The 11071-nt window shown below is 37.0% G+C and overlaps 4 protein-coding genes across 5 annotated transcripts; 3 read left to right on the top strand and 1 right to left on the bottom strand.

Annotated features, from left to right (window-relative positions):
• Positions 1–757: 757 nt before the first annotated feature.
• On the top strand, positions 758–2611 carry LOC132196006 (perlucin-like). Its single transcript, XM_059618369.1, has 6 exons — positions 758–874; positions 1438–1544; positions 1638–1746; positions 1804–1889; positions 1947–2052; positions 2122–2611. The coding sequence occupies exons 2-6, from the start codon at positions 1464–1466 to the stop codon at positions 2376–2378; spliced, it is 639 nt and encodes a 212-aa protein (XP_059474352.1). The 5' UTR covers positions 758–874; positions 1438–1463; the 3' UTR covers positions 2379–2611.
• Positions 2612–3677: 1066 nt separating this feature from the next.
• LOC132195998 (uncharacterized) lies at positions 3678–5729 on the top strand. Its single transcript, XM_059618357.1, has 2 exons — positions 3678–3812; positions 4074–5729. The coding sequence occupies exons 1-2, from the start codon at positions 3810–3812 to the stop codon at positions 4677–4679; spliced, it is 609 nt and encodes a 202-aa protein (XP_059474340.1). The 5' UTR covers positions 3678–3809; the 3' UTR covers positions 4680–5729.
• LOC132195996 (non-lysosomal glucosylceramidase) lies at positions 5017–9201 on the bottom strand. The gene is made up of 16 exons (XM_059618354.1): positions 8569–9201; positions 8421–8509; positions 8177–8357; positions 7954–8119; positions 7780–7900; positions 7538–7653; positions 7361–7472; positions 7169–7307; positions 6994–7119; positions 6826–6942; positions 6486–6730; positions 6170–6428; positions 5982–6118; positions 5824–5930; positions 5574–5765; positions 5017–5515 (listed from the first exon to the last, which is right to left on the bottom strand). Exons 1-16 carry the CDS (start codon positions 8697–8699, stop codon positions 5324–5326), a joined length of 2430 nt encoding a protein of 809 aa, XP_059474337.1. The 5' UTR covers positions 8700–9201; the 3' UTR covers positions 5017–5323.
• Positions 8818–10518, top strand: LOC132195997 (BLOC-1-related complex subunit 8 homolog). Of its 2 annotated transcripts, XM_059618356.1 has the most exons (5): positions 8818–8997; positions 9533–9716; positions 9769–9946; positions 10019–10126; positions 10183–10518. In XM_059618356.1, the coding sequence occupies exons 2-5, from the start codon at positions 9608–9610 to the stop codon at positions 10397–10399; spliced, it is 612 nt and encodes a 203-aa protein (XP_059474339.1). In that variant the 5' UTR covers positions 8818–8997; positions 9533–9607; the 3' UTR covers positions 10400–10518. The 2 variants fall into 2 exon arrangements, with proteins under 2 accessions (XP_059474339.1, XP_059474338.1); XM_059618355.1 differs by having other exon boundaries at positions 8820–9716.
• The last annotated feature ends 553 nt before the right edge of the window (positions 10519–11071 follow it).

The raw sequence follows: 11071 nt of genomic DNA, 5'->3' as shown, positions 1-11071 counted from the left end.
TATCTGTTGTGGCAAAAGTCAAAGTGTATAAGTCGCGGATTGAAACAACCTCTGTTTTTGCTCATCTGTTGCCGAATCAACAACTCTAGTTCTAGCAAATACATTTTATTTAATATTTCTTGAAGTAAGTATAATATAAAATTTAATTAAATTTTTTGAATTCATACGAATTATTTCGTTCACACATTCCTAATTTTTTTTAGCTCACCCTTCAAAAATGGAGAAAAAAAATAGGATTTGTTTGCTCACTACCGTTTGCAGCTTGTAGTGTTGTCCTCTGATTTATTCACATGGCTCGACTTGCTGCCTCACGTGAACAAGATATGGACGTCCTTGAATTAAATAAGAACTGCTGCTATCATAGTTCGTAATTTTTTTTTTGTAGTGTATAGTGGTAAAGTAAATTTTCAATAAAGAATCATAACAGAATTTCAATTTATTTAATACGATTTATCAATTATTTTATAGGCGCTTTAATTCTTATGTCCTTCAAAAAAATTATTTGATCTGTTAAAAAATTTGGTAGAAAATCTCGTCAGATTTCTCTTGAAAATGAATAGGAAGAAATAAATTCACAATTCAAGGTATGCAACCTGTGGAGCAGCGGTCATTTTCAAACATATTTTTTTACAATTTAATCAGAATTAATTAATTTATTTTTATTTTTGTTGATTTTTGTTGCTGAAATTCGCTTGCAAAGGTTATCAGTGTAGTACCAAAGGTTATAGAGGACATATTTATTTTAGGTTTTATCAGAGTTGAATTAAATAATATGTTGTTTTGTTCATTGCTTGGCGACAAAAAGTTCAGTATATATCAAGAAAGGAGTCAGATAGAAAGCAGCAAAATTTTAGTCATCTCCAGCGTCTTTTTGGTAAGAAATGAATTTGAAAAAATTAATTTTTAACTGGTTGTTTTCAGTTGCACATGAAGTTTTATTGGTAGTACCGCGAGGATTGTTTTAATTTATTCCCACATAATGATAATGGATATCTGCAAATTATATCACTCTGATTTAAAATACACCAGAAAAAAAACAAATATTTGAACTCAAAGCAACATTATTTTAAAGCTTTTTTCAATATTTTTAAGAATATTTCACTTCTTAAGATATCAATAATCTTGATAAGGCTTTGAGAAGGTAAAACATTTATAAAGAATGCATTTTTTTCCCAAAATTAAATTTCACTTTTTGTTTACTATTTTATGCATGAAACTAAAATAAACTTTTTTTCACAAAAAAGTAACATTTTTAGTTAAACACTAATTTACTGATTGTGAGACTTTTTAAACTGAAGGAGTCTAAAATTTTTGTTCTAAACTTTTCACTAGTCTGCCCAATTCAGTATTTTTTTTCCTTAGCCTCATTGCAAAATAACTATGAAAAGCTCAAATATTATATTAATTTCTGCATTTTTATGTAATTTTTTTTTTCAGTTTTCGAAGAGCTTTTCTGAGTTCAAATGAAAACCATGCGTTTGGTATGGACCAGCATTATTCTGTTTTTCCTCTCTGCCTCGCTTTCATCTGCGCGCGCTGACAAAGTAAATCAATTTTCATTTAATTTTTTTGCTATATTATACAAATTTTAAGTTTTGGAGCAGTAAAGTGATTTAATTTGAACTTTTCCCAACTAGGTAAAATCAATCCTACAACACGTTGCGCATGATTTGAATGAATTAGCGGCAACTATCACCAGGAGCAACGGATCTTTCAGATCTTACGTCATTTCAAATTTGCAAAAGAGTAAAAAAAAATAATTTATTTCTAGCCATTTTTCAATGAGAATAACTCAATTTACAGAAATAAAACCAGGAGACCTAGATGTGATCGCCACAAACGAGCTGGTGGAACTGGAAACTGGAATTTACTACATCAGCGAGGAAAAAGTTTAAAACAATTTTTTAATTCCAAATTATTCCATAACTAAATGTTTGCGTTAAAAGTTGAACTGGTACAAGGCGGGTCAGAAGTGCAAAGCAAGTGGGCTCGACCTCGCGAGCATTGAGACAGAGCTGGAGAATGATCAACTAAAGAAAACAATATTTGAAAGTATTTTAAAATATACATTTGGAAATATTCTCCAATGTTTATTCGGTTTTTGAATGTTTGCTTTGAAAGGTGAGACCGACGAGTACTACTGGCTCTCGGGCACCGACCTTGGCTCCGAGGGTCAATATTACTGGGCGGCGACAGGCCAGCCGATGGCCGAGTACCGCGACTTTCCTCTCCACCAGCCCGACAACTACGCCGATGAAGAACATTGCATCCACCTAAGAATCAACTACAACCACAAGTCGCGCTCCCCTAATGAGACCTATTGGAATGATTATTCCTGCTTGGTTGAAACCAGGTTCATCTGCGAGTACCAACATTGACGTCAGTCATTAATTTGATTCGAACTGACGAAAAATTATTTTTATTCCTAGAAAGCCATTCCTTGAAAATTATATATTTCCACTTATAGCGTTGAAGGAAACTCGATCGAAAAGAAGAAAAATGAATTTAATCTTACAGCATCAAACTCTTATTTCTTAAACTTATCACTATGATATTTTTGTCGCACATCATTCTTCCGCTCAAATTTCAATAAAAGCAATATAAAAATTAATTTGATTTTTTCTAATATGCCCGAAATGAAATAATTTAAAGGAGGCAGGGCTGACCTAGGGCTGACCTATCCCTAACTCCTGCATTTTATGCAAATTCCATTATGCTGTCTTCGCACAGCTGCAATCGGTCGGTCGAAAATTCGGTGGTTTCATCGTCGAAATCGGTAATTGAAATTTTGGCCAATTATTCATGCGCATTCACCAATTTAGCCTATTCTCTTTTGAAGCAGCCGTCCTGAGCACTCTCCCAAGAAAATTAATTATTAACCTTAAAACTGAAGTTTAACAATCATCCCTATTTGCTGATATTAAAAAGATACTTTTCAGGATAAAAAGTATAGCTAATAAAAAATACTTTTAATGGAATATTTATTTCCTTATATTAGGCCTCAGTATTTATGATTCGGGAATAAAAATTGCTGATATTTTAATATGCGTCTGATAGAAAATGAAAGTGCTGTAGGAAAATTCCAATGAAAATTTAAAAAAATAAAAAATTTAAATTAAACAATTTAAGATACTTCAGCGCCCTTGCAAGTTGCCTGATGTGGAAAAGGAACGTAAAATGTGCGTATAATGAATAAAGATGACAAAATATTGCTTCCAATTTCAATCCAAATAAATGGCGATTTGAACGCGTGCAAATTAATAAGCTATTTTATTTATCCTGTTGAGAAAAAATTGTCACGAACTTACATTTTAGGCGGTACATATGTAGTCCGGGAAATTCTCTTCACATAAATCCAATGAAATTCCTAAATCCAAAGTGGAAAAGCAGCTAGAGATGACACAAAACTCTCATGCGATGTCCGAAATCCGAAGAGGGCAGCGAAACAAGGCAGCGAACTAACGACTTTTCGCATTATTGGAGAGCGAAGGAAACTATTTTTTGCCTAATTCATGTATGCATTATACTATCATCCCCTCTCATTTTCATGTGCATAAGACATTCTGGAAATTGAGGAACAATGCGGACTGCGGAGCAGGTGGAGCTGCAAAAGTTGCAACATTGCTCTGCGCAGCTGGTGCGGCGCCGGCAGTGTTTGGTTCTGTACCAATTTTCACCACCGGCAGTTCACCTTTTTCTTTCCATAATTATCTCACTAAAATTTCTGTTTTTATTGAAAGTCCCCCAATAAATATCGTTTAATTAAATCACAACATACCTTTCTAACAAAATATCATACACACGTAAAAATGGTGAGCAGATCTCATTAATTAATATTTAAACAAAATTTAATTATGCTGGTTTACATAAAGGCTTAGATCATTGGTGGCAACATGTCCATTATAGCGCATTTTTTTTCTTTGCTCGAAATTTTATTGTTAGCAGGAGATGTGTGTGATACACAAATGCACATGAGGAAGAAAAATTTTCTTGCCCACAATTCAATAATTATATTTTAAATGCATGCATTTTTGTGTCGTGACTTAACATATTTTTCGGTTTATAAATTTCAGGACCAGCCACGCGGTCGGGGTGCCATCTCAAAATCTAGCACCGATGGTGGTGGTATTCGTCAGGCGTCTAAAAATGCTGATAAGGACGTTGCTGAAATCGCCAAAGTGTTGAGCACCCTAGATGTGAAAGGTGAGTCTGCAGTGCCTTTGATGGTAAACGCTGCTGTGCAGACGTTGGAGAGTGATTTCCATGAGAAAAGTTCTGATGGAGTGAAGAGGAGGAGGCCTCGCAACCGACGCCGCAAGAAACGCGCATTCCAAGAAAATCAGGCAGCTTCTTCTGACCAACGTGCTCCTGATGAAGGCACTGCTAGTGTCTCAAGTGTCCAGCCCAGAAAGTCTCCACTTCCGAAGAGAAGATTCCCTGCAACTTCTGCCCAACCCAATGTAACAGGACCAAAAGCAAAATCTGCGCCCATCAAGCAGCACAACTCTGCAGGAAAGAAGACCCCAATAAGGCAGCCCTATCAAAGACACTATGCTCATTATGGTGTTGACCCTTCAATGGAGCATCAAGATGATTTCCTCATGAACCCGAACTTGGAGGATCTTCGAGACGATGATCACGATGACTTCCTCATGGACCCTTACTTGGAGGGTTTTTGAGAGTACGATGATTTCCTCATGGACCCCAATTTGGAGGGTTCAGAATCCAGAAAGCATTCTACGAGATGACGATTATTATTTTTGATAATATTGCTTAATGTTTGAAGTCTATAAAGAAAATTGAATTTTCTGAATTGAAAATAAATAAAAGCTAACAAATTATGATTTTATGTAAAAAAAAGGCCACAAATTTTGTGAGCCTTATCAAGATATTGAAAGTACGTTGGTCACAATATATTTATTAATGCTTTCCAATAAGATCACAAACTTTCTTTGAAAAGTGAATTTAATTTTTTCAAATTCAACATTAAATATTAAATTAAGCAATTCATCAATACTGAATGTTCTCAAATTTAACAAAACTAAAGTAATCCATTACTTAAGTGAAATTCTAACTTTTAATAAAAACAAATTGGATACAAATAATGACTGATTGACAATAAATCTTTTAAAAACTACAATAGCATGATAGATATTCCATGCTAACCAGCTTTTCTATATATTTTAAAAGATTTTTAAGAAATAAATATATCATGACAACAGATGCAGGTGCCTATTGCTCAAAAGACAAAATTGCAAAAGCCGTCTATAAAAATCACTGAAATTGTTAATCACTTTTCACAGCTAGAAAAAGAACTTTGAAGTTAGTCGACTGGCTCGTTTCTTCTTTGCCACGCCAGCTGGATGGCCCAAATGCTCAAAGGGCGCATGTACCCGATGGCACGGTAGTGTTTTTCTTCATACAACGCCTCAGGCGTCTCGAAACCCATGCCAATTCGCTCGTACACTGTTTGGTAAATGCCACCAGCGGTCTTGAACGACTCCTCCACCATGCCCTGCAACAGCATTTTTCTTTTTCAATATTTCAAGAAAGAAGTAACAGAATAATCCAACCTCGTGCATCATGAGAGCAGCAAGGGCGTAGACAGTCCCCACCCAGACCTCTTCACTCTGGATGGTGAAAAGGTCCTTGACCCCAGAGGGCAACATCCCATTCACAGCCCCCATGGTTCCATTCTTGAACTTCATAACGTTGAAGTTGAAAATAGTAGACAGCGCTTTTTTCACATTTTCTTTGGGAAACACCTAAAATTGATTTTTTTTTTAAATATAAATAAAAATTACTTTTTAAAATTTCTCTAACCTCATCTTCAACTCCACAAGCCTTTAAGTACCAGTGTCCGCACAGCTGGTCCGACATTATTGAGCTCGAGTGTGGCGCTCCTGAGCTGTCGAAATTATAGTACTGGCCTAAAATAATTATATTTAAATTTTAACCAAATGTTTATATAATTTTCAAACCATTCCACAGTTTATCCTCAAAAGCAACTTTTCCCTTCTTCAAAATCGAGGCAAAAGGTTCTGTCGACTCGCCCAAAGCTGTCGCCATTTCCACCATGGCGTGCAGAGCGGCCAGCCACAAACTGCCACAGTAGGCACTGCAAAAAAATTTAAAATTCATGAATTAAAAAAGAAAAATTCAAACGAACCTGGCCCCCGTCATGATCCAGCTGTCGTAAGTTTGGTCTGGAAAGCCGCCGTTTTCGATCAGCCCGTCCCCGTCAGTATCCCAGCTGAAGGCCCTCTGCATGACAGTGCACGCCTGGGGCCACATGGCCTTCAGGTACTCGGGGTCTTTCCACAGGCAGTAGTCGCGAAAAACCTGCAGAACAAACTTCGAATTGAGATCGCGCCAGTCGGCCACGTCGTGGATCGGATACGAGTTGATGTTCACAAAGGGATCTTCCTCTGCAATTTATTTAGTTATATTTTTATTGCAGTTAAATATAAGAACGTAAGATATACCTGGATCACCAACGTCATGGGGAACTGAGCCCGCAGACTTCCGAGACGCCTTTTGGCCGTCATACAAATGCTTTCGACGAGAAAGGTTCTCTTGAGGAATTGTGTCCCTGATGTCGTACTGCAGGACTTGCTGAAGCTGCGGCCACAACTGGGCCAAGGCAAATGAGGCGTAGAAATGCACATCATAGGTGTTGTACATGCGGTACTCATGGCCCTCCAGGTAGCCGAATCGTCCATACTCGATTCTTTAAAAATTCAATTCAATTTTAAAAATGAATTCAACTCCCCGTGAAAATTCAGCCACTTTTCAAGTTGGCGCTAAAAAAAAAGTAAATTATACCTTGGATCACCAACAGGCAGTTTTTCAGTTTCGTCAATGTCAACCCAAATTGATCCACCGTCGGAGACAAAGTACAGCTCGTTAAATAAGGCACTCTTGTACCAATCGGGAAGGTCTCTGGATTTTTTTATTCAGATTGTGTGCAATTAACATGTATTGTAGACAAACCTGTCATTGAGAATCGGGAACTGCCAAGCATCAATTTCCTTTTCCCAAACATGGTAGTTCTCGATGGCGTATCTCGAGAGCTTTGGAGCAGCTGTGCCCTCATTTCCAAACCACCTTGTGTAATATCTAATAAAATCTTAAGAATTTGCACAAGAAAATTTATTTTTAAAATAACCTATTGTAGGACTTTGAGCTTCCAGAAAACCTGACTTGAGGCATGTCCCAAACTAATGAAAATTCTGCTGATGCTCGACCATTCGGTGGCACCAAATTTTTGCAGCAAACCGCACAGCCAACTTCTTCCCTGGAATTTCCTAAAAAATAATCAAATGGTTTTTTGGTTTATTTATATTTTAGTTTTCATTACCTGGACGGTACTCTTCTGGCTCTACCCTAAGATTCCCATTATTGAGCAGCGCTTGCCAAATTTCAGCACCAGAACCATTTGGGTTGAATCTGGTTTCAGTCGTCACATTGTCCTGAAATTGTGAATAATTCACTTATTGACACAAACCCATAGATATTCTTTTGATAGGGCACTGACACTGTTGTTACGACATGCAACACCGTATGTGCACTGCATGTTCCTTATCTGTTGATGTATCATGACGCCCTTGACGGTTCCATCTGCCTCGTCAAAAGCCTGGGTCCAGCAGCCACCTGTCCCACAAACAGAAAAAATTGGCCTTCAAGCTTTATAATAATTTCTTATTTCCCAAGAAAATAAATATTTACTCGATGTTCAAATTTGTCTGCATCAAACAATAATAAAAAATTTGATTGCACCTTTTTTGTCATCCTTCCCTCCAGTTCCATTCTTGAAAGTAAAAGTAATGCTGATTTGCAGCTCCTCCTGACTTTTATTCTCAATTTCCCAAGCAAAAACAGCGCAAGGCAAACTTGAATCCTGTGCAAATAAAAAAATGTGTACAATTCTCTTCGATCCGCAAATGTGCATACCTTATAGTTATGTGGTATGACAGGCGACACTTGGCGGCAAACTAGTGTTACTTGATGCTCTGGAATCTTGAATTCAGTCCAGGCACGCGGGTAAAGTGCGCAGTATTGAGCGTTTGAGCCATCAAACTCCCATTTCCAAGAGGACAGCCTTTTTGACTTTGGTCGTCTGTGGAAACGTGAATTTCACTATTATAAAATTTAATATAATTTGACTTGATTGTACTTAAGCGGAGACAAGACTTGCTGATAAAGCGTGGCCCCATCTTTATTTTTTATTGTGACCAGAAATTGGTTGGCTGCAACGGTGTGATAGGTGTAGAGGCCTGGCCTCATCTGGTACCGACAGAATTCACCTCGGAACCCTCGGCCAATTGTTCCAGCGCCTATCCCCCCAATTGGAGCACCTATTCATATATAATTATAATTTTTTTATTTAAGTTGACAAAATAATATTATATATTATTTACCATAAATTTGCTTCCCAGTTTTCATCTTGAAATAATTCATTAGCGGCCTCTTTCCATCTTTCAAAGTATTCAGAGCCCATATTAAATACCTGCAAAAAATTCGATTTATTAAAAAACTAAAAAGATTTTAAATGTGTTGAAATCAAACCGGAGTCCCAATGGCACCAGAGGAGGCAACTGGTTCAGTTTGGGCTTGACCCTTTGGTTTCGTCTCTCGGGGAAAACATGGTTGAGCCGCACTTTCCAACCGTACTGTGGGATCGACATCATCTCCGACATGGCACTCAATGCTACTTTTGTTGGGAGGACATCTGAGTGCCTACGCTGCTGGTGATGGACTGCTGGTGCTGGTGCTCAGTGTGACGCGCGTCATACAGGAGAGGAGAGATTTAATTCCGCTCCCTCTCTGATAAACCGACGTGCACATTTTTTATCGTCGATTTGACGCTTTTTTATCAGCGGACAGGCTCGCTGCTCTGCCCCTCCGGCCGATCAAATGCTCACCAAATGAGCACCAATTGGTCTTAAGACTGAGGAAAACCAAATCGGGCTGATTTGGAAAGCCAGGCAAAAACAGGTCTTGTGAAATCTCTGCGGTCAAATAAAAAAGTTGCTGATCAGTGAGATATTTTATAAATTATAAAAATATCGCGGTTCTCAACCTGATGATTAATTTTTCTATTCAAAAATTATATTCCCCAATTTTCCGCTGCAAGAACGGACATCCGTACAGCGACCCCTCTTTTTATCTCATTTGACCGCAGAACCGCACCCCCTCGAGCAATGACAATCAATTGGGATGTAAAGAAAGAAGTTAAATCAAATTTATCAAACTTTGCAGTCAAACTAAGTAAATGGCCTTAGTAAATATTTTAAAATGTCATTTAAAATTTAAATAACTTGAAAGAAACAGTAAATGTCTTCCAAAGTTGAAAACCAACACAAGTTCGAGTTCGTTGAAAGTTGGAAGTGTCACTTTCCTTCTCCTTTTTGCACACTCCAAAACTTTTTATTTTGATTTCTCTCTCGCATGTCAACAAACGCAACAAACATTGCGAAGTGATTTTTTTGGTAGATGCTGTGTCGAAATCATAATTGTGTCTGCATAATAGCTGGCCTATAATTGGTCGTGGTCGTTACGCAAGCCACCTTTTTAATTAGAAGCCCTTCGTTTTTTTTTCACCGAAATGAGCATGTCAGAAGCGACTGCTTTTATTCCGCCGTCGGTTTTCTCGCTACCGCCTGTGCAAAGCAATCCCGTCGTCGATCATGAATTGTCAACTAAATCGAAAAAAGGTGATATGTCAAGTATAGAGTTGGAATTTTTAAACTAATCGTCACATTCCAGCAACGGAACGGATTTCAGAGAACATGCACATCGTGGCTAACGAGCCGTCGCTGGCTTTTTATCGAGTTCAAGAACACGTGAGGAAAGCTCTTCCTCCGATGGTGAGCAAACGAGTCGAAGTGAAGAAACTGAATCTAGAGCTGCAAGGCCGGTGCTACGATTTGGAGTATGCCCTAGGGTCTGTAAATAAAAAATTACGCTCCGCCAAGTAAATTAAATCTAAAATATATGTCAATTTTAATATTTTCAGAGCTGTTAAGGCCATGTCAAATGCTGGGTCAACTTTCAAGAACCTGCAGGATCTCACCAAAAATGCAATTTATTTTAAGCAGCAATTAAAATACGAAGAAACTAGAAGGTGATGGAAATAATACATTTGAAAAGATAGATTTAAGATAATTAATTTTGGTATAGGTCGAAAAAGGAGCCATCAGTTTACAAAAGACTGTCAGCTCATATATCTCAGGAGATTCCAGACTTGGCTGAAATATCAGATGCTCTCAGAGAAACTGCCTCCAGAGTAGAATCAATGATGACGCATGCCAGAGGTAGCTCTGGATCTGCACCAGTTGCAACGGAAGCGTCTGAGGCGATTGGTTCCTCGAGTCAGCAACAGCAACAAAAAGATTAAATTGTATTTTTCTTAAATATTATCATTTCCTGTGATATTAATTTGTTTATTCAAGATGGTTCCGATGATTATATTATTTTACTTGGTATTAAAGTTGAAAAGAATTATTTAATAAAAAATTCTCTTTGAAATCATCCCAATTTTTATGCCGTGTCCTTAAATGATTTTTTCACAAATTACAGAGCAAATTATAAAGAAATAGATTTGAGAACAATTATATACATCACATCTCATGCTGTTCCTATAAAAGTTGCTTTTCGCAGGGGGTTTCTTCCAGGGTTGAAGTAATTTATCAAAGGAAATCACTTAAAATGTAGAGTGTGCATTATCATATTTTTTTAATATGTGGAAAGTTTTCCATTATATTTTCTTAATAGTAATAATAAGTAATTTGGTGTATCAGAAAATAATATTTTAGAAAATTAAATTGGTAGGACCAAAATCACACATCATTGCCGCCAAAATTTAAATATTTGATTTTATCGATTATCACCAACAGTATAAGATGCGTTTTATGAACTGAGTTTTCTCCATTACTAGGATTTTTTTATTTAAGAATTGCGGCTAATGATTAAAAATTGTCAAAATATTTTTCCAAAAATTTTTTCCCGATCACTTCATGATTTTAAGCACATTTTAATTTTAATTTATTCAGTTTTTTTTTTAGTCTGG

Source organism: Neocloeon triangulifer, unplaced genomic scaffold, assembly GCF_031216515.1.
Source record: "Neocloeon triangulifer isolate White Clay Creek 2 clone unplaced genomic scaffold, ASM3121651v1 ptg000011l, whole genome shotgun sequence".
Lineage (NCBI taxonomy): Eukaryota > Metazoa > Arthropoda > Insecta > Ephemeroptera > Baetidae > Neocloeon > Neocloeon triangulifer.
This window is presented reverse-complemented; position numbering and strand designations above follow the sequence as displayed.

Excerpts from the sequence above, each read along its gene's own strand:
- LOC132195997 (XM_059618356.1), top strand. The coding sequence starts at position 9,608 with ATGAGCATGTCAGAAGCGACTGCTTTTATTCCGCCGTCGGTTTTCTCG. Across the intron at positions 9,717-9,768 it reads GTCAACTAAATCGAAAAAAG|CAACGGAACGGATTTCAGAG; the intron begins GTGATATGTCAA and ends GTCACATTCCAG. Across the intron at positions 9,947-10,018 it reads GATTTGGAGTATGCCCTAGG|AGCTGTTAAGGCCATGTCAA; the intron begins GTCTGTAAATAA and ends TAATATTTTCAG.
- LOC132196006 (XM_059618369.1), top strand. The coding sequence starts at position 1,464 with ATGAAAACCATGCGTTTGGTATGGACCAGCATTATTCTGTTTTTCCTC. Across the intron at positions 1,747-1,803 it reads CATTTCAAATTTGCAAAAGA|AAATAAAACCAGGAGACCTA; the intron begins GTAAAAAAAAAT and ends CTCAATTTACAG. Across the intron at positions 2,053-2,121 it reads AAAGAAAACAATATTTGAAA|GTGAGACCGACGAGTACTAC; the intron begins GTATTTTAAAAT and ends TTGCTTTGAAAG.
- LOC132195996 (XM_059618354.1), bottom strand. The coding sequence starts at position 8,699 with ATGTCGGAGATGATGTCGATCCCACAGTACGGTTGGAAAGTGCGGCTC. Across the intron at positions 6,943-6,993 it reads TTCCCGATTCTCAATGACAG|AGACCTTCCCGATTGGTACA; the intron begins GTTTGTCTACAA and ends AAAAAAATCCAG. Across the intron at positions 5,931-5,981 it reads TGAGGATAAACTGTGGAATG|GCCAGTACTATAATTTCGAC; the intron begins GTTTGAAAATTA and ends TAATTATTTTAG.